Source organism: Rhamphochromis sp. 'chilingali', assembly GCF_963969265.1.
Source record: "Rhamphochromis sp. 'chilingali' genome assembly, chromosome: 19".
In the NCBI taxonomy this organism is placed as follows: domain Eukaryota; kingdom Metazoa; phylum Chordata; class Actinopteri; order Cichliformes; family Cichlidae; genus Rhamphochromis; species Rhamphochromis sp. 'chilingali'.
Window position 1 is genome coordinate 3995539 of NC_137946.1, and position 22787 is coordinate 4018325.

Genomic DNA, 22787 nt, shown 5'->3' on the forward strand with positions numbered 1-22787 from the left:
GCACTCATGTATATATCTATCTATCTACTTAGCACTTTTAATTCTTATTCTCATTTTTATTTTCATGTCTATTTAAGCTTAATTTATAACAGTATTTATAACAGTATGTTTGCACTGAAGCACCGCAGCAATTTCCTAATGTTGTAAACCCGCTCAACATTTGGCAATAAAACCCTTTCTGATTCTGATTCTGATGACCATTGGATCAATGGCTGAGTACCATTCACAGAGAGTTGGGGAATTGCTGCAATCATGACACTGAAAGAAATGTCCCCCTTGACTTCCCAATCAAACCAGTGTTCCTCCCTGCCCAAGATGTGTACATCCTCATCCTGGCATGAAAAGTTAGCTCTATGTTGTGCCATCCGCTTAGCCAGAGGTTGTTTGGTTCCCCCAACGTATAAATCATGGTAATCCTTCTGGCACTCTATTTTACTCTGTCTGTGCTGGCAGAGCAGATCCTTGGGGTGGACATGTTTCTCCCACTGAAAGCGCTGCGTCCAGGTACACAGAATCAACTTTTTGGGTACCAGTTTGTTTATTTGACTTCCCCATGCAGTACCATAGATCCTCCCAAACATCACATCTGTGGTGCTCTTCAGGACAGGAGCTCACTGAACTTCACTTCAAAGTTATCCTACAGACTACTATCCTAACAACATCCAACGACCTTAGAGTCTCCCATCAGACTGTACCTTTTGCATAAGATGTAGTTTTTTTGTTTGCTTTTTTTTTTTTTATTATTATTTCCTTATGTTCTGGGTTATTTGGGTGTGTGAAGAAGTAAGTTCATATGTAAGCATGTTCAGTTTCGTATACTTTGAGATCAGTGCCTCAGGTACTAAACAAATGTATCAGTTGAATTGTTCACAACTGTGTGGAATGCCAGAAGGCAAAATACTGTATTTAGACACTAAAACGAATCACTTATTATGCTTTAATCATTTATATCCAGTAATCAAAAGGATGTGAAGCTTGGGTTTATTTTCAATAAATGTCTGGAAGTGTCATTTTAAACCTATTAAACTGCAGAACATAAAATGCTGATCCTTAAAAGAGGATTTATCACTTGTCCATGACTATAAACTTAATATGTATGGATTGCAGGGTCCAGTTCGAGGCATCTCGAATGTAACAGTCAGGAAATGAAACATGACATGAACAGTGGATAATTTGATGAGGGCAAATGAGTTTGCAATACTCTGAGAGAACAAGTTGAAGTTGATGAGACATCTGTCTGAACTGACCTTGTTTCCATAGAGCCGTCTCTCGCACACACACACACACTCTCACTCATTCACATACAAACAGTTGCCTCAAGGATGTGTTTTAACCATTGTAGACAAGAGAGGAAATTGAAAGAGGGGGAAAAAAGGCAGTTTTGGGAAGAATGGAAGATCTGCAGCAGCTGCAAGATGACAGACCGAACTAACTCTGAGACAAGATCTCTGCATTGAGATAATTGGACTTAAGGGCTCGAGACTCTGAGACGAGATATCGGAAGCCAACTTTAGCAATGACTACATCTCTTTACTCCCAAACCTTTTTACAGAATTTTTCATGTAAATTACTTCATCATTCACTCAAGGTATGATGCTTTTCTTCTGCCTGACAATTTAATGTAGAGTCAGAGATTTAAAACCAGGGCTAAGACCCACTGAACAATAAACACACTCTATACCAACTGACACATTCAACAGTCAACAAAAGTAGTGTGGAAAGCATTTTATTCATTCCAACTGCAGCAAAATCCAAAACAAGGTCCTGAACATTCATCAGTACAGATATGACCTGATTCCCTGTGGGCCCGATAAAGCCAGTCAACCTAGCAAAGACCCTCGCTGAAAAGCCTGAGAAATAAAAAGCCTTGATTAGACATGACTGAACAACAGGTCAGGGAGATATAGCTGTCTGTAACTGCACTGCGCTGATTGACCTGAAGTGAGGAAACTGACTTAAACTGATTTTACTCATAATAAACCAAAGTCCTCTGGTTTATGATGCTTGACCCGGGTAAAGAAGGCCCAGCAGCGGCTGCACGTCCTCTGTGTCCTGAGGAAGAATAACCTGGAGGCCATCTCCAGATCCTCCTGTGTCAGGAAAACCAGGGTCATCACAGGTGACCCCTTGCACCCCACCTATCACCTGTTTGACCCGCTACCCTCTGGTTGGCGCCTCAGGTCAATCAGGTCCCACATTTCCAGACTCACAAACAGCTTCTTCCCCTGGGACTGTTAACAAACACTATATCCCCCCACACCCCACTCTGCCCACCCACCTCACCAAACTGAGCCATGGTCTTAGTAACCCTCATCACTCAAGCCACTCACACAGACTCCATTCAGATGAAGTCTTTTCTTTGGACTACTTCCAAGCACCATCTAATATGTGCCTCTCGCTTTATTTTGTATATATATTTTTGTTTTGTATCTACAGTGGGGCAAAAAAGTATTTAGTCAGCTACCGATTGTGCAAGTTCCCCCACCTAAAATGATGACAGAGGTCAATAATTTGCACCAGAGGTACACTTCAACTGTGAGAGACAGAATGTGAAAAAAAAAATCCATGAATCCACATGGTAGGATTTGTAAAGAATTTATTCATAAATCAGGGTGGAAAATAAGTATTTGGTCAATAACAAAAATACAACTCAATACTTTGTAACATAACCTTTGTTGGCAATAACAGAGGTCAAACGTTTACTATAGGTCTTTACCAGGTTTGCACACACAGTAGCTGGTATTTTGGCCCATTCCTCCATGCAGATCTTCTCGAGAGCAGTGATGTTTTGGGGCTGTCGCCGAGCAACACGGACTTTCAACTCCCGCCACAGATTTTCTATGGGGTTGAGGTCTGGAGACTGGCTAGGCCACTCCAGGACTTTCAAATGCTTCTTACTCCTTTGTTGCCCGGGCGGTGTGTTTTGGATCATTGTCATGTTGGAAGACCCAGCCTCGTTTCATCTTCAAAGTTCTCACTGATGGAAGGAGGTTTTGGCTCAAAATCTCACGATACATGGCCCCATTCTAGAGATGGACCGATCCGATATTACGTATCGGTATCGGTCCGATACTGACCTAAATTACTGGATCGGATATCGGAGAAAAATAAAAAATGTAATCCGATCCATTAAATATCACGAAAGCACCTCACAAAACTTGCAACACGCCGTAACTCGCCTCAGAACGTCGGAGCAGTATGCATCACGTGATAGAGCAGCTGTGGCATGCGGGACCTGTCGGTGGTCTGGATAGCATTTGGAGCTTCGCTAGCAACCTGGCATTTCATCTCCGACAAAGTTATCCCGAGAGAAGTAAAGCAAGTGTGTAAGTCCATCTCTGAATGTTTGTAAAGCATTCTCACGTTAAGCTTAATGAGCGACTGCCTCTCGCTCTCCGGCTGCTACTTCAATCGTGAAACTGCTAATGATCAGCTGATCGGCTTTTCTGTCGTGAGTCTCTCTTGTTTGTTTTTGGTCCACTTTGCGCCAGAAAGAGCAAACCAGCGGCTGAACAACAGCAGCACGTTTAAGCTTGATAAGCTGTTGTTACAATTTATTTAATATTACTTTCTACACCAGGATCTTTTTCTACGTAGCTGACGGCTGGTAACTGTGCAGGGGCGGATCTAGCAAAGTTTAGCCAGGGGGGCCGATAGGGCATTAACAGGGAAAAGGGGGCACAAAGACATACTTTTCTTTCTTATTCTCATTTAAAATGTCTAGCTTTTAATAAATAATTATCTGACACCCAAAGTTTTAATTTGATGTAAAATGAATAGAAGTCAATTACTGTATATAGTGACTATTAAGTCTAATATACCCTAGTAAGCTATAGTACATTTTCCTTTGGGAAGGTACCATCTGTGCAGTCTGCAATTTTGTTGAAGAAAGATGTTGAATCTATTTAATATTTCTTGAAAAATAATTGATTTCTGTGCATTTTTTTTCACACTGCATCAAATTAAGGTTGATTACGTTGATTAAGCATCATGAGGTGGAGCGTGAGGGGTGGTTCCCTATTTTTTATTTATTTATTTTTGTTGTTGCTGGGAGTTGGAACCCTATTAGTTAGGTTGCTTAATATTTACGCTAAGTACTCTTTAAAATACCAGAATAGGGAGGATGGTGTAGGTCTAAGTTTATTAGATTGATCAGTATTGCTGAACTATGAAATATTTTTTTTGTATACAGGTATAACAGAATAGCTTTAGTGTAGTTGTTGTTTTAAACTTGAGTATGAACTTGCAGACTTGCAAAATGCAGCAAGATATTTTAAAAAACAGTTTTGTTGATTAAAAAACACTATATCGGATTCATATCGGTATCGGCAGATATCCAAATTTATGATATCGGTATCGGACATAAAAAAGTGGTATCGTGCCATCTCTACCCCATTCATTCTGTCCTTAACACGGATCAGTCGTCCTGTCCCCTTGGCAGAAAAACAGCCCCATAGCATGATGTTTCCACCCCCATGCTTCACAGTAGGTATGGTGTTCTTGGGATGCAACTCAGTATTCTTCTTCCTCCAAACACGACGAGTTGAGTTTATACCAAAAAGTTCTACTTTGGTTTCATCTGACCACATGACATTCTCCCAATCCTCTGCTGTATCATCCATGTGCTCTCTGGCAAACTTCAGACGGGCCTGGACATGCACTGGCTTCAGCAGCGGAACACGTCTGGCACTGCGGGATTTGATTCCCTGCCGTTGTAGTGTGTTACTGATGGTGACCTTTGTTACTTTGGTCCCAGCTCTCTGCAGGTCATTCACCAGGTCCCCCCGTGTGGTTCTGGGATCTTTGCTCACCGTTCTCATGATCATTTTGACCCCACGGGATGAGATCTTGCGTGGAGCCCCAGATCGAGGGAGATTATCAGTGGTCTTGTATGTCTTCCATTTTCTGATGATTGCTCCCACAGTTGATTTTTTCACACCAAGCTGCTTGCCTATTGTAGATTCACTCTTCCCAGTCTGGTGCAGGTCTACAATACTTTTCCTGGTGTCCTTCGAAAGCTCTTTGGTCTTGGCCATGGCGGCGTTTGGAGTCTGACTGTTTGAGGCTGTGGACAGGTGTCTTTTATACAGATGATGAGTTCAAACAGGTGCCATTCATACAGGTAACGAGTGGGGGACAGAAAAGCTTCTTACAGAAGACGTTACAGGTCTGTGAGAGCCAGAGATTTTCCTTGTTTGAGGTGACCAAATACTTATTTTCCACCCTAATTTACGAATAAATTCTTTACAAATCCTACCATGTGGATTCATGGATTTTTTTTTTCACATTCTGTCTCTCACAGTTGAAGTGTACCTCTGGTGCAAATTACTGACCTCTGTCATCATTTTAAGTGGGGGAACTTGCACAATCGGTGGCTGACTAAATACTTTTTTGCCCCACTGTATATCCCTCTTCATTGTATTAATTTCTCCTGTTTGCTAATTATTCTTGCTGTTTGCTACTTATATTACACTCAACAAAAATATAAATGCAACACCTTTGTTACTGCTCCCATTCCCCATGGGATGGACGTAGAGACCTAAAATTCATTCCAGATACACAATATAACCATCCCTCCCAAACAGTGGTCACAAATCAGTCCAAATGTGTGGTAGTGGGCACATCTGCCATATTGAGATAATCCATCCCACCTCACAGGTGTGCCACATCAGGATGCTGATCTGACATCATGAGTAGTGCACAGGTGTACCTCAGACTGCCCACAACAAAAGGCCACCCTGGAATGTGCAGTTTTTTGCGCTATTGGGGGTCTGGGGACCCAGAACCGGTCAGTATCTGGTGTGACCACCATTTGCCTCATGCAGTGCAACACATCGTCGCATGGAGTCTATCAGATTGTCAATTGTGGCCTGTGGAATGTTGGTCCACTCCACTTCAATGGCTGTGCGAGGTTGTTGGATATTCGTGGGAACTGGTACACGCTGTCGTATACGCCGGTCAAGCACATCCCGAACATGCTCAATGGGTGACATGTCCGGTGAGTATGCTGGCCATGCAAGAACTGGGACATTCTCAGCTGCCATCTGCCCTGAACAATGTGAACCATGATTCATCCGTGAAGCGCACACCTCTCCAACGTGCCAGACGCCATCGAATGTGAGCATTTGCCCACACAAGTCTGTTACGGCGACGAGCTGGAGTCAGGTCAAGACCCCGATGAGGACGACGGGCATGCAGTTGAGCGTCCCTGAGACGGTTTCTGACAGTTTGTGCAGAAATTGTTTGGTTGTGCAAACCAATTGTTCCTGCAGCTGTCTGGGTGGCTGGTCTCAGACGATCTTGGAGGTGAACCTGCTGGATGTGGAGGTCCTGGGCTGGTGTGGTTACACGAGGTCTGCGGTTGTGAGGCCGGTTGGATGTGCTGCCATATTCTCTGAAACGCCTGTGGAGACGGCTTATGGTTGAGAAATGAACATTCAATGCACGGGCGACAGATCTGGTTGACATTCCTGCTGTCAGCATGCCAATTGCACGCTCCCTCATTGCTTGTGGCATCTGTGGCATTTTGCTGTGAGACAAAACTGCACATTCCAGGGTGGCCTTTTGTTGTGGGCAGTCTGAGGTACACCTGTGCACTACTCATGATGTCAGATCAGCATCCTGATGTGGCACACCTGTGAGGTGGGATGGATTATCTCAATATAGCAGATGTGCCCACTACCACACATTTGGACTGATTTGTGACCACTGTTTGGGAGGGATGGTTATATTGTGTATCTGGAATGAATTTGAGGTCTCTACATCCATCCCATGGGGAATGGGAGCAGCAACAAAGGTGTTGCGTTTATATTTTTGTTGAGTGTATATTCCAGCATTGATAGTGTGGAGCACCCACAGTTTCGTTATGCATGTACAATGACAATAAAGGCCTATTCTACTCTATTCTATTTTATTTCAGGCGTTTTGCATTTGACTCATTATGCATTATTCAATATACTAGGTTGATAAATTTAAGAGAGGCTACTGGAACAGAACCAGCAGAAAGTATTATGGCTTTTATTTATTGGCAAAATGCCACGTTCTCCTTGATGGAGAGTCTAATAAAGCTACTCCATGACTCAGTGATGTCACGTCCTCCTTTAATGCAAGATTAAATATTTAGTGAGAGGTAATTCTGGAAAGTTCTAAAATAAAGGGAAATCCCTTTGAATGTTCTTCAGCTCTTTAATCTCCATCCTCCGGTCGGGCCTCCCAGTCAGCGGAGCTTCTTTCCTTCCATACTAACCAAATCCAACTAACATTTGTTCTACTGGAGACACTAGAACGCTGTGCCCAAACACACTGCTGTGACAGTTCTCTTCTAAAGAGTGCTGAATCTGAACCAGAGCCATCGAGAGCTTTGGTTGGATTGTGTAAAAGTGTTTGATAAAGTTATGGAGGGAAGGTATAATCCATTTGTCATGGCAACGAAAAGTATCATGCTAGCTCATCGTACATGTGCTGTTAAAAGTGTCTTAGTCTGAAAGTATGTGAGTGCACATAGCAGATGTGTCCACACATCATTCTTGGAAAGAAATATTTTATTTAAAAAAAAAATGTGATTACAAACAAATCAGTTTGCATGAAATGTTTCATCCCACAAACAACCAATACTGGATGTTCTTGGGTGGTGATGAGAGAATATGGATATATTGGATTAGATTTAAAAATAAAAATAGAGTGTGAGACACTGTTTATACATTACAGCAGCATTCCCATGTATACTGGACACACCAATCCAATACCAAAGTATCTCTGACAGGCCAGTATTATCTGGGCTCTTCCCTGACTTCAGTTATTTATCCTGAAAGTCAGCTCGCTGGCCACACGGTAAATGATATGAAATAACTTGTGAGAAGGCCTTCAGAATTTTTTGACTACTGTCGCACAGCCTGAGCATGATGACAAGCTTTGAGCAGCACTTATCAGGGAAGGCTGAGGAACTACTGACAAAGTGTGAAGCACTTTGAGACACCACAGATAAAGGCCAACCGTTTTAGTGCATTTTATTCGCCCAGTGCCACCTTTTCTGTTCAAAAGTGAAGTGAAATCACAGACTTCTCAGAATGCCTCCGAGTTTGCATGTAAAAAGAAAGAGACTGCCCTCCACAGCTTCTCTGTCAAACATTCTTATAAGACTGCAGCCAGAAAAGCTTGCTCATCTTGAACAGCGCTCGTCTCTGCTTTCCTGCCTACCTTCTTCCCAGCCACAAAAACAGATAAGAGGAGAAACTGACAGAAAACTTCCCTCTGCTAAGCTCCCGGCCTGCTGAGTCAAATCTTTCTCTCTCCAATTGTGTAAGATCAAATGCAACGAACTCCACATACGAGACTGTGTGAAAGTTTCAGTCTTGACTAGTTTTCCAGCATTTCCATCAGCATCACAATTTTACGCCACGAAAAGCAACAGCAGCTTGTTTTTTGCTCTGAAAATGAAAGCCATGAATCTCTCCCCACATTTATCCTGAACCTCAACTTTCTCATTTCTCCTCTATTAGGCTGCCTCAGTACTGGAGCCACTGAATGTCTGACTCAACATGTCCTCAGCCACGAACAGAAATCCTGTGGTTTTTCATGCATTTTTAGGTCCGTCTGGTGCAGGTCTCACCCTTCAAATGAAGATACTAGTTTGAAGATAAAGAGGACGCTCCATTGGAGACTATGACAGCTACCACAGGGCAGGCTACTCCCTAGACACAGAGATAGCAGTCACAACCACACATGTGGTCATTTTAACCTAACCCAACGGCGCATGTTGTTGGACTAATGGCGTAAACCGGAGAATCCGTAGAGAACCCGTGCAAACACAGGGACAACACGCAAACGCCACAGAAAGACCCCAGCCAGATGGTGGATACAAACCCAGACCTCGCTGTCAGGAAATGCTGTGCTGCCCTCGTTAACCAAGTCCTGTGGACAAATACCATAAACTGTATTTAAAAGATGGATGTGGCTCCTGGGCCTGAAAAGTGAAGCCAACGTGGAAGCATGGGGCAGCTCTGCAAAAAGTCCATTTGCATAAAGATCTACTGTTCAGCAAATTAACTACAAGCTCAGTAAACCCTTTCCTGATGAGTCTCAATTGCTATTTTCAAGTCTTATGAATATAACGTGAGGATCATGTTGTGCATAGTGGTCTCACTAGAATAACAGAGGATAAAGCAGGGTTTGCTTTGGGGAGGTGCTACCTTGAGATTAGCCTACAGTACGTCTCTGTTAGTCAGACACACCGTTCATTTATCACGTCCAGCGCCAAGACAGAAACACCAAAAACATTTACCAACACCTGCACTTCACTAAACTGTGGCTACATCTATAGTTTGTATTTTAAACATTGTGCTATAAAATGAGAGTCTAGTCCACTATCATCATGCTTTTCCTTTTTCCCCAGAGGTTTGAAAAGGACAATAAAACAACTGTGGAAAAGAAAATGGTTACACCACTAATAAACACTCTGAGCCATTACTGAAGCAGACTTTGCAATTAGCAAAACTAATCAGGCCAGGCTGTGCAGACACAAGCCACCAGTATGTACATTACAGGGTTGGCTGAATAGTTATTAGAGGGCTGTGGCTGTAACACCAGAGCAATAAGTGTCATCTTCAAGTTATTTGAAGAGACCAAAACGTGAAGATATTTTGTTTACCATCGCATAACAAACAGAATACCCCCTAATACTCATTAATGAAAAACTAAGACTATGTAATGTTTTAGATTCTATGATTGTATAACCAATAAATATAATTGATTAATGAGTGACACGCGTCAAAGAAGACAAAAGAACAAATCTGTGAAGCCAGATCTGATGTAAGGAACGACAAATAAAACACTTAAATCCTGTCATGGTGTCAGTGAGTTTTCCTCAGACTGATTGTGGCTTTTTCCTATCATAGCGTCGTCTCTCTGTGTAATCCCAGACTGACTGATTGACTGTGATGGTTGGTTATGACGACGACAACTGGACGCTGTGGGGACACCATCTGTTGTTCTTCTTTTGGCTGGAGTGAATGCTTATGACTGAATGTTTAGGCTTGTTCTCCTGCTGTGAAATGAATTTGAGATGCTTCCATTACAGTTCTGTAGTACCTTTGGGACTTGGGGTCAACTAAACTTTGAGAGTAATTTCCATATTGATCTGAGAGTCACTCACAAAGAATGAGTCCAGAACAGCATTTGAAAGCATGAATAAAAATATTCATGCATACAAGACGGAAATCACTCACTTGACGAGCAGTAATTTGCAAATGAAGGCGAGTCTAAAGGTAAACGGCACAAAGTCAGAGATGAGACATGAATAAATACAGACAAAGCACAACAACAACTAGTAATGCCAGTTTGGGTGGCTCTGATCACTATTTATGAGAGCAACTCTTAAGAGCATAAACATGTTTTCTGTACTGAACTGAACACACATGGATACATGCCACTTTTAGAACTGCCAATATTACCCTCCAGAGAATATCATGGCACTGGTTTGGTGAAAGAGATATCCAGCAAATAGCAAATGGGGGCTGCAGGGAGTATACTGCCTCATGTTCGGCCTCACAAGAATTAAGTGAATTTGTTTAGTTTAAATTGATATTTCAAGTCAATAATTTATCCACAAGGAATAAGCTAGTGAATCAGCACGTCCAGAACTGAAAGAAAGCAGTTTATTGCACTGACGGTGACAGTTGTTTCTTTCGGTTCCTTCCATGACTTTGTGTTTTAAGAGTGTGCAATTTAAAAACTCAGCCAACTTCATCGCTATTACAGACAGACTTGCTAGGACACTGATTAGTCTGTGAATCAACATACTGTACTTTAACGTGAGAAGCAGCTGGGCAGGGCCTGGCTATCCAATATAACATAACCAGCTTCTAGGAGCTGCCTCTGGCTCCAGAAATTTTTATGTGAAATTCGAGCTCGGTTTCGGGACATTCAATCACTGAAAGGGAATGAATGAAAACAACGGTGGGGAACTGAAACTGGTTCCACCTCCGTGACGCAGAGAGACTTCCTAAGCCTTTGGGCTAATTACCATCAAAAAGGAAGCGAAAGGTTTTAACTCTCTGCAATTTCTATTTCTTTATGTTTTATATACAGTGGAATGTTTTCTCTGGCAAGAGGCATAAATGAGTCTATATCATCTTTGGTACTGGAACAGTATTCACATTTCAGATATTCAGACGTATAAAAGGCTTAGGAAGTCTCTCCCTCACAGAGGTGGAACTAGTTTTAGTTCCCCACTGTTGTTTTAATACATTTCCTTTCAGTGATTGAATATCCCGAAACCGAGCTGAAATTTCACTAAAAACCGCACGCACGCACGCACGCACACACGCACACACGCACGCACACACGCACGCACACACACACGCACACACACACACACACGCACACACACACACACACACACACACACACACACACAGCCAAAAAAGAAAAGAAACACATTTTAATCTGAGTATAGCATCACGTTAACTTGCAGGATATTGTCCTGGGCAGCCGAGTAGCAGAGGGTGTTGTTAATCATTTTCAGCTGCTTTGGTGTTAACAAAATTAGCAACAGGTGCTCTGCAGAGGCAACAGTGGTACAACCCCGGGAAACAGCAGTGGCTTTACAGGTGGAGGCCACTGACACTTTTCCCTACTCACATTTTCTGTTGTTTACAAGCTAGGGTCAATGTCACAACTGACAGCATGAGGCGATATCTAACCCTACAGAGGTTGCACAGGTAGTCCGATTCCTCCTGAAGAGCTCCAGAAGAGCTGGACAGGGCTGAAGAAGGTCCCTAACCCATCATCAGGACTGCTTCTTTGTGCAAGGTGGAAAAGGATGAGCACTGCCAGAGCTCTAAAAAAAAAAAATACCACCCTCCCAACCAGACTGGCCACCCCAGGTGCCACCCCGAAGCTAAAACAATAAAATTCAATCAAATATCAAATGGACGGTTATGTTTTCACAGTGAAGCTCAGATATCCGAGTGTAAGTGAATGCAGCATCGGCTTTTGCACTATGAGCATCATGTTAGCAAAGGTAGGAGAGCCAAGCGCGAAAGAGGCACCGCAGGAAACAATTTTTCGGCGAAAGAAAATGAGGAGAGAATAAATGTCCCGGTAAGTAATATTAAGTTTGTTGAGTTTAGTAAACTTCGGTGAAATTAGAATACCAAAAAAATAACACTTAAAGAATTATTGCAACCGTCGGGTATTTCAGACAGTAGGCTACAGGGGGGAGCTAGCATAAGAGTTACGAGTTATACGATATAATCCAAGTCGTAACATTGCTGTGTGGAGCTGCAGATTTGGTTGCAGGTTAACACAGCTGGACTGGCCATTGGGCATTTGCCGGTAGGCCGATGTGTAAATATAACTCAGTTGTTTGGTGAATGAAACCTGAAAGCACATGCTTTAAAAACAAAGGGTTGCGTCCTATTCAAGACAGATGAAGGTATGGCCTCCTGACATTTATATGACTAACTCTGCATTCGCCTTAGGTGAACAGAGCTATCAGAATCTCACAGTTCTATCATGAAGCACATCATATCATTGCCTGAATGTGATCACCATAAAGCCTCTGAAGTGAGATCTCTGGGATTCTGACAACTCCGGTGCGGAGCTGTGAAACTGAAGCACAGAACCCTTGCATCTCACGACTACCATGATTACATCATATTACACCTTTTTCAATACCGGTGAAGACGTTGCTGGGTTCAGTGCCGAAATGCCCAACAATCAGTGTTATCATTCAGCTTCATCATTAAAACCATGTTTGATTATCACACTTTTAATCAGTCATGTAGACACTGCTGTAGCGCCACCAAAGCCTGACAACTATGCAGGCAACACAGTAACATTTGTTTGTTTTGTGTCTACGAAAAAATGGCAGAACTCGGTACTCGTGGTGCTCTCTGGAGATTTTTCAGCTTCATGAGAGGACAAAAATCTGCATTTTGGTTGATTTTGGATTTGACAAGAATGCTAAGAGGCAGCACAGTGATGTGGTGCTTAGCAGTGGCACCTCACTGTGAGCGGGGGCTTTCCCGTATGGGGTCAGCAAGTCTCCCTGTGTGTTTTCTCCAGGTAACCTGGCTTCCTCCCACAGTCCAAAGACATGCAGGTGATCAGTTCATAATGTGGGAACTCAGAGACATTATTAATGTTCTGTCAGTAGATGTTACAATGACAGTTGTAAACGTGTTGGGGGCTAGAAAACAGATGATAGCCGTGTTAACCAGCACTCATCTACACTACTTTGATCTCTTTTTGTTTTGCTTTGTTTTTTTAAACAACAAAGCAGCTGGACATCAGCTTCATCAGATCAAACTGAAATATAAGCAAGCATCCAAAGCAGGGTGTAATCGCATTCTGCACCGGGATGTTGATACCGACATGGAAAAAAACCTGCAAGCACAGCTAACATCAGCCAGCAAACTAAACTGACTTTTTGTGCTTGCAATGTTATACATGGAGCAAAGCACCTCACATATCAGCAACTACTGAGGAAATGTATTAGTGGTTTCACACAGCTCCAAAATGGATTTGGATTTTGAGGTGAATTTGTTTGGCCAATTCCTGACTTCGTCCATTTATAATTTGCTCAGTTTAAAACATTTTATAGGTTTTCTGTCTCAGAAAGAAGAAAAAAATTCCACTAGTTTTTTTTTCTCTTGGTTTAACAACTAACAACGTGGTTTTCAGGGGTATCAGTTTGCATTTCTTCTGCTACTGCATATAACAGGTTCCACAGGTGTCATTTTCCTCCCTTATTTTAGATTCCCATCTAACTCCAAGTTAAACAGGATTCCCAAGGTTCCAAAAGCAAAGTTAAATACATTTCATGTTGCAAATAGTTTGATGCACTCTGGTTTTTCATTTTAACTCTTGCATCACCTCACGTCTTGGTCACAAAGAACATCCTGATAATGTACAATAACTAAAATTCTAGATATTAAGTTAATAAGACCAGACCATTTTTTATAAAGTTTTGATACTTATAATTTTGGGTTGGATAATCCGTGGAGCATCAACTGGAAACTAACGTGCCTGACAAAAAACCTCAATTGGAAAAATGGCATGTTCTATTCAGGGCATCAATACGTGAAAATTCAATAGAAAACTGGGCTTTTTTCTCTGACCGGCTATGAAATATCAATAATAACAATAATAATAATAAAATGTACTTTTGAGCAGATCAAAAGTAAAGTCTGATGCATGTCATTTCCCATTTAAAAGGAAAAAATCTGGGAAAGCAAAGAGCAGCAATAAATGGATAGAAAGACAGCAAACAGGGTGGAATCCATCAGTAGGCAGCGCACAGGATTTCAACCTTATGCATGTTTTGGATCTCATCCACAGGCTGGAAGTCTCTCCAGTCAGCCAGCAGTTTAGCTGCCATCCCAGTGAGGCAGTTTATCTGTCCTACATATGGCATCACAGACGGGACTTCCATCCACATATTTCTACCAGTTACTAATGAACTGTTTTCATCCTATGAAGGGGAAGCTCTGATCCGGCATGTTGTTGTGCTCCAGCTGTACTTTTAAACAGCACTACAGGGTCAGCAGCTATCAATGCTCAACTGAAATATGTCTTGATGGCTCCATAAATATTTCTCTGCTATTGATTAAGTATATCTGTTGCTCAGCAAAAACTGGGCATGGAATAAATGCTCGACTGTAATAACCATTAACCAACCATTAAAGAGTAGCGTGGCTGCTGGGCAGCATATATTATTAAAAATCTAAGATACGTATGTGGATATATACGAATATATATGAATAATGATGCTGTTGGGTCAGATATGAACTTTGCGATAAGTGGCACACTTTGTAATTTTTATTACAATATTATTATTTATGTTAAATTCAGAGGTGGACATGCTGATTTCAAGGTCCAAACATTCTCCTTTCAGAGAACAGAATTTATGGTTTCATCAATTATGGGATGCTGTTCAGGTCCTGAAGCGGCCCCAGAATATTACACTACCACAAGTTTATGAAATGCTGTGTTAGTTTTATGACAGATGTAATGAAATGCAAACCTTTAAAAAGTCTTGTGGATCATTAAGATGTTTTTTGGTAAAAGTGAGATGATCCTGTTAGTCCAGCAGTGGCTTTCTCCCTTGGATACCAGTTTTTTCCATTCTCTTTCTTGCTGTTGAGTCATGAACACTGACTGTTGACAAGGTAAAAGAGGTCTGGGACAAGTGAGGGGGTAACTACTTTTTCCAGAAAAAGCCAGGTAGGTTGGACAGCTTATTTCTCTTAATAAATGTAATCATAATTTAAAAAGTGCATTTTCCTGGGTTATTGCTGACTAGTGACTAAGGACTAAAAGATTTTAAATCTCCAAGCACCAGTGATTGGGTCCTTGTACCTTTGTGCTCATTAGTGTGAGAGAGTTGAGGGGCTTTGGCGTCATGTAGATCAGCGGTCCCCAACCCCCGGGCCTCGGACCGGTACCGGTCCGTGAGTCGTTTGGTACCGGGCCGCGAGAGTTGAGGCTCAAGCGTGAAATGTCTGGTTTTCAGGGTTTTTATCGGTTTTCAGCGTTATTTTGTTATCGTTTTTATCGTTAACTCTGTTTTCCTGGGTCTTTTCACGTGTGTTATGAATAAATCTTCTTTTTTTCGGTACCGGTACTAGTTTTATTTTGTTGTATTTATCCGCGACACCTTAAAGGCCGGTCCGTGAAAATAATTGATTGATTGATTGATTGGTAATTTATTTCAACATGTGAACAATATACAAGTACATTTAGAAAAGAAAATAATGTCGGGCATAAACCGGTCCGTGGCGCAAAAAAGGTTGGGGACCGCTGATGTAGATCCATTCACTCTTAGACATTAAGAGTGAATGGATCTACATAATTGTTACGAAGCTGCACATCACATGTGGAAATACATCTACTGTCGGCTTTCTGTTGCCCTACGACACAGAATGTCTCTCTCAGCATAGGAACATTGGACAATGTACAATTGTGTTAAAAAAACTTTCTTTTTCACGGCCGCACATTGTATGCCTGGATGTTGCCACGGCAACAATGTTCAATGAAACACTGTTCAATGAAAAGTCGCAATTTCCATAATGATGCATTGCAACGCTCTTCAGAGGACACGAACCAAATCTGAATTTGAAGCCTCTCTGATTAATTCACTTGGAAGAGTTTGTTAAAGGGGACGTGTTCTGCTCATTTCAAACTGCACCTTTATTTCTTTAGAATTTGCTGGAGCAGCTTTGCATGATTCCCAATTAACACATAACTCCTATGTATCTTATACTGGGCCTTGGTGCCCTTTAAGGCAGTTTTCTTCTCACTGGCTGCCCCTCGCAAACCCAGGTTTGAAAAACAAGTGGGTGGGACTTCTGCGCTATATAGTTTTAAGATGCTTGTTTTCGAGTCTGGACATGTATGTACAACATGTGCTACATATAGGAAAGTTATTTTTTCTTATTAGGACATTTGTCACCACATTGCCCAAGATCCAAACATTATGTTTCCTATTCAAAGATTTAACTTGTCTCATGATTAACTTCCATAGTCACGAGACAAATGATGTTATCCTGAATCAGATGGCATTTTCTTCCCCATAGACTCATAAGCTGTGTATGCTTTGTAAACCCAGCCACTCTGTTTAAAAGGCTGCAACGTAATATGTCTCTGAACATTTTGCAAAATCAAAACAATCAGAAAGGAGCAAAGGCAGAGATTTCCCACAATGCAACTCAAAATGATCTTTCATTAGACCCTTGCTGTGGTAATTTCCTCAGATCTTGCACACTAGTCTCTAAACCTAATCGCCAAAAACACAATATCACAAACGATGACAACACTATGACATAATCAAGGATATTTCCTCAGACTTGTCAAAGCAGAAAGACTCAGTTGTTTTAATGTGTTTAGCAGTATTAACAACAAAAAGTAAATGTATATTCACAAGTAAAAACTGACATACTTGCCCTTAGGTGACATGTTAAAAAACATGCTGCACTCTCAGCTCAAACCTGCACATCTTGTGAGCTCAGATAAACATCAAGTTACTCATTAACGTTTTATCAGATCCCTGAATCAACACATGAAAGCTATCCGGTTGTTCAGTGATGACGCGACGAATCCTACTTCCGGGTCTAAAGTAGTCTGCGTTTAATATGGCTTTTGTGTTGTTAACATGTTTAATGTTATGTATTTTCTTCTATTTGATCTCAAAAAGCTCCTAAAACAGTCAGTGATCACTGTTGACCTCCCTCGGCTTTTATTACCGCTAATCATTTATTTAAGCTCAGTTTTTAAAACCTTAGGATGTAACTACAGCCCAGCCCATGCAGCAGTATATGAATGACTAACCTCGTATTGTGGATGGATTATCTCAGTTGTTCTCCTGGCTGAAGTTTGGTCCTTTTACAGCATCCTGCCATGCGATTACATTTGTTCCTGACCACCGAGAACACTCACGGTAACTTTTATCGAGTGGAAAAAAAAGTTAGCTTGTTTATATTATGCTAACGTAGCTGTGTCGCTAGCGGTCACGCAGCACATCATTATATACCAGCTAGCCCAACTTCAGTAACCCTACAAACGTCACTGCTGTTTAGTTTTCTGTCTTCATTTATGCTGGAAGTGATAACAGAGCTGTACGTTTTAATTTGTTTCCAAAACCCCGCAGTCAGGACATGCTATATTGTATTTAGATAGAAGCTAGCGAGCTAACTCCCTGCTAACTTCTAACTCCGTTAAATGTCATAAATTCCGTTTTCATGGATGCCTGGATGTTAAACTCAATTGTTACACCTGGTAGAGCAGAACGCTGATCATTTTATTAAAGATGAAAGACTTTAGACAGTTTTTCAACTCTCAGTAATGCCACAGTGATCGTTTGATATATGGACCTGCAGCGGAGTTTAGACCCAGACACGGCTAGTGACGTCAGACTGAACAACCGGATACCCCCAGCAGCCTGCGCCCGCCTTAAATTACCAGCAATGTGATCCATTTGGTTCGTTTGCATAGGCCTCCTCCTGCACTCCATCCTGCTCTGTGGTCCGCTTATCCCAGACTTGATTACGACATCCCAAAACAGCATGCAGCTTTACAGCATTCAGCTCTGCGTCACCTCCTGAGGCCCTCGTGTCCCCAATTGGGGTTCTCGTCACTCGTCAGTCCCGGCTCCTGATCCTGTGATCAAACTTTGTCCACCACGATTCAGCCGGCTACTTTTATACTGCACTAGGTCAAGCCAAAAACCTTCTCCTACCCACACAGAAAAAAGAAATAATCTGCAGTGTCAGGTTGAGCAGACATACTCCTGTATAGATACTTTATACATCATCATCATCAGGAAACATTTAGCAAAAAAGGAATCATCCAATTCATAGTTTCCCTTTGCTCATCTTCACCTCTTCTAATTTTTCACCAGCTTGCTCTCACTAGTAACGTGGGACCACTGTCTCATATATGCTAAGCTGCTGCTGCCATGGTAACCTCAGTACAGGATTTAGACCCAGTTCAGGACTGGAGGGGCACTGAGAAAGGGGCAGGTGGAAGAGCTGAGTGGCCTTAACTGTAATCCCCAACACCATGAGCAAAAAATAGAAAAACTAAGCTAGACAGCACATCTGCAAAAACACAGACAGATGCGCACGACACGCCACTAATCCAGCAGCGAGAATAGCCCACATTAGCAGTAACGTTGGCGAGATAGACAGAGGCCTCTGTCTACCTGCTCAGACGAACAGCATAAAGGTGTAGTTCAGAGAAGGCTGCAGAAAATCTGTCTTCGTCAATCAAATGCGAGTGGTGACTAACAGAAATAGTAAGGAAATAACAGCTAAATGACTCACAGCCTTCATTCCCTTCATTATGCAATCTCACATTGTATAATGTGTCAAAGGAGATCCCCGGAACGTGTCGGAGATTACTTATACCTCAGTGGTAGAGAGCGTAACAACCGGAATGTTCCAGGAGCACCCGCTGGCTCATGATAGAGCTCGCTATGCACAGGGAGGCATACCTTGGAACAGCTACAGCAGTGTTTGTCCTAAAACATCCCTGTGAAGCATGCGTGTTTACTGGATGAAAGTCCATATGCGTTTTTGTGAATGTGCATGCTTGAGGGGAGGGTGTGTGTGACGACAGTCCGTGTGGGTGTGGGTGCACAGCTGTAGAGATGACGTAACTAGCTGAAAGCTGATCTACTCAGCCTATCGATGGGGACACTGGTTTTTGGAGCTGGGATCTGGGAGTCTGAATGAGGAGTTTCCAGCAGTGATGGCTAGTTGCTATGGGGCTTTACGGTTTCTGTGTGTGTCTGTGTGTGTGTGTGCTGGAGTGTGAGGGGGGGGGGGGGGGCTGTACAAACTCAACCTATCAGCAAAGCTACAGCGCTCAGGCACGTTTACCAATGCCTCCCCTCCTCCTCTGCATGCGCATACCCTGGTGTCATTTCTCCTTCAGGCACAGAGGAAGCCAAGTAACTCCCCCCTTGTGTCATAGCGTGAACACACACACACTCTTACGAGCACAAACCAGATTCTCCAACTATCAGCTGAAAAACTGAACTGCCTGCCAGTGCATTTGCCTCACATGAAGTGAGAGTAATGGTACAGAAGACGAGACACACGCATGCACAAAGAGAAGAAGATGGGCTCACTTACTGTAAGTAAGCAAGCACACACACACCCCTTCCCATCCTCCGACCTCACCCCCAAAACACACACAGATGCTCACAAACTCTCCATACCTGTTTTCTGAGTATAAACAAACTAACATGCTATTCAAAGCCCTAAGGTGTGGTCCTTCTCTTCCACACACTCTCCACTCTGATGGAGAACGTCGGGGGCAGTGTGTTCCTGGGGGTGTGTGCCAGCCTCATGCAGCTCGCTTACCTGTCCAAGATGTCATGGCTGGATGTGGCTGTGGCTCCCAGTAAACCCAGTGCTGCACTCCCCACCGCTGCGGCAGCCCCGCTGCCTGCCTCCATGATACTGACTCACTGCAATGAGAAGCCTGCCAGAGAAGCGGAGAGGGAGGGGGAGAGAGGGAGGGGGCGGGAGGGAAGGGGGAGGATGTGAAGAGGTAGAGCAAGAGGGAGAAAGAGGAACGAGATAAAAAGAAATCACATGTAGGAACTCGACAGAGGGGGGGGGAAAGCAGAGGGATGGAGAGGAATGTGGGGAATAAGAAAAGAGACAAGACTGAGAACATGATGTGGTGTAAAAGGTACACAGGAAAAGATGTGCGAAGACGGGCGGGGTGGGGGGGTGGGTGAGATTGGGGTGGTAGAAAAAAAACAAAAACAAATTAACTTTAGTCAGCAGACCAGATAAGTCATGACTTTTGCACGACACATGGCACACGCTGTCCAATGTGAACCAAAAGTCAAACAACATCATCAGCTCCATCGGCTTTCCCGCTGCGGTAGCTGTGCTGTCTGAAGTCTCCATCCTCAAACAGTCTTTTTACAGTCCTCGCATCTTTTGGTCAGCCATTCTTTTTCACATCTCCACAAGTAGGTCTGATTTCAAGGGAAAGTTCCAAAAACATTCCAGAAAGTCCTAAAAGGTTATAGCAAACGAATGTGTTCTCCACCCTCATCAACGTCAGCCACAAACTACAAGCAGAATGCTAGCATAGGATGTTCAGCAATGCAAATCTCACGCCAAAAGTTACTACGCTTACCAAAAAGCTCAACACCGGCCTCTGACTGGTCGAGTTGGTTGTGCAGCAGCATTTCAACTTATCCATCATGCGCAGCGATTTCTCATGTTAGTCTGGTAAAAAACAGTTTGTTTGCTTTACAGTCTACTGCAGACTGTGGCAGTTACTCTTTGGTAAACAACATATCTGTTAAATGAAGGAGTGAGACAAAGTAAACACATGCAAAGAAGTTGGTGGTTCGATCCCTGGCTTCACCAGTCTGCATGCCAAATATCTTTGGGCAAGATATTAACCCCAAGCTGCTCTCAGATGCATCGGAGTACGAATGTGTATGAATGGTAGTTAGTAAGCACTGAAATTATAGAAGACTGTGCTTGTGCGAATGGGTGTGAATATGGCATGTTGTATAGAGCGCTTTGAGTACTACGAAGAGTAGAAAAGCGCTATATAAGAATCATGTAATTTACTACTTACCAGAAATGATTTTCTGTGTTGAAAAATGACTACTTCCTAATATCTTCAAGTGCTTATTCTATAAAGGCAACAGTTCGACAAAGATTTAATTTACAGTAATGTAACATATCACGAGAAGATGCAAACCCTGATATATCAAAGGCGCAAACAAGGAAATGTGAGGCTTACAAACTGACACCATCGATGCATCCATCACTTATAACAACTAAACAACCTGTACGTATAGCTATAGTTACCGTTCACTACTGCTCTTAAGATCCACCTGCAGCCTTTGAATGTTTTTAAACCGAGAATCTTTAAATGTGTGTTCACTTTGTTCTTTGTTTATTAAAATCACACCTTATATCATCTTGCTCCATTTAGCGGATGCAGGTTATTATGTGTTCAAGCAGAAACATGTAGGAGCTGAAAGTCCTTTGAAGTTATTACACATCAGACTTATAACCTGAACCAAAACTATGTTTTTCCTTCAAATGAATGAATTGCAAAATGCTTTAAATTATTTTGTCATCATGTGACTATGGAATAAAGTTACTACCTGAGGGGTCTCTGCACGTCATAGAAACAGCTAGCACTCCTTCCTGTGTTCAGTGCCAAGCACACATAGTGGGAGCATTGTACAGTGATTAAGGTGACTTTAGGGAATATTAACAGCACTCATCACCCACCCACTGAATCATCACCGTGACTATAATCACAGGAGAGAACATCTTCGCATCTCTGGTATTATCTCTGTAATACCACCCACCACAAAACCTCCCAGGGAAATCTTAACATGTCAGTGCAACAAAATAGATCACAGTGACACAACAGGAATGACCAAGAACTTTACATCCCCTGGGAGCCAAAGAGCCAGATTTCTGTGGCAGTCAATGGCTACGCTCTGTAATCCCAAGAGGATGGTGCCAAGAGTGGGGCGCGAGAGGAGAAAGCGTAGGAGGAAGAGGATCTTCACAAGCCACACTGAAGCAGCTGGTTCTACATCCGAGGCAGACTTGCCGGGCATACGTAATCCTCCGGCCTCTCTGGTGCACACAAAGTGTAGCTCAGGCAAAAAAGGCACCATGTTTAAAAGGCACATGTCATCTATTAACATGGATAGTAATTTAATGCCAGTATTAGAGACTCCAAATATTTGCCTCACCTTCTTTTGAGACATTTAACTCATTCACTGCCATTGACGTCTATAGCCGTCAATTGCAGTGAATGAGTCAATGGGTTTAACTCATTCACTGCCAGCCATTGGCAGTGAATGAGTTAAGTGACTCAGAGATCTTTGTCCTGAAAATAACAAGCATGCACTTGAATCCAGAGTGATTAAGCTTCTTCCAAACCAATCGAAAAGCGACGAACTCTTTTGACCTGTGACCGTCTTTGATATAAGCAGTAAGTCTGAATGGAAAGATGATAAACTTTTCTGTATGCTGCACAGCGCAGTTCACCTTTTTTAACCACCACATTATTGACCTGCAGCACGTGGCTGTATTGACTGCTATGCACAAGCGGACTGGCCTGGCACAACCCGGGCAAGTTGTTGACATGGACATGGGCTTCATGTTGGAAACACAGCTTGCCCTGAGCTACTGTTAACTCACACACAAAGGCAGCTCATCCCATTTGACATTAACTAGATGTTTTTTGTGTGACTTCATCCGCCTGTTTATGCTGTGGGTATG

The 22787-nt window shown here is 42.6% G+C and overlaps 1 protein-coding gene across 4 annotated transcripts in view; it reads right to left on the reverse strand.

Moving 5' to 3' along the window:
• arhgap32b (Rho GTPase activating protein 32b) overlaps window positions 1–22787 on the reverse strand; it is a 124016-nt gene that overhangs the window by 63812 nt on the left and 37417 nt on the right. For 2 of the 4 annotated variants that reach the window (XM_080867658.1, XM_080867657.1), the window contains exon 2: window positions 19866–19986. In XM_080867658.1, coding sequence (XP_080723784.1) covers window positions 19866–19960 — 95 coding nt within the window. In that variant the 5' untranslated portion in view covers window positions 19961–19986. Of the gene's footprint in view, window positions 1–19865; window positions 20175–22787 lie in introns of all 4 variants that reach the window. The other 2 variants (XM_080867656.1, XM_080867655.1) reach the window with 1 other exon arrangement.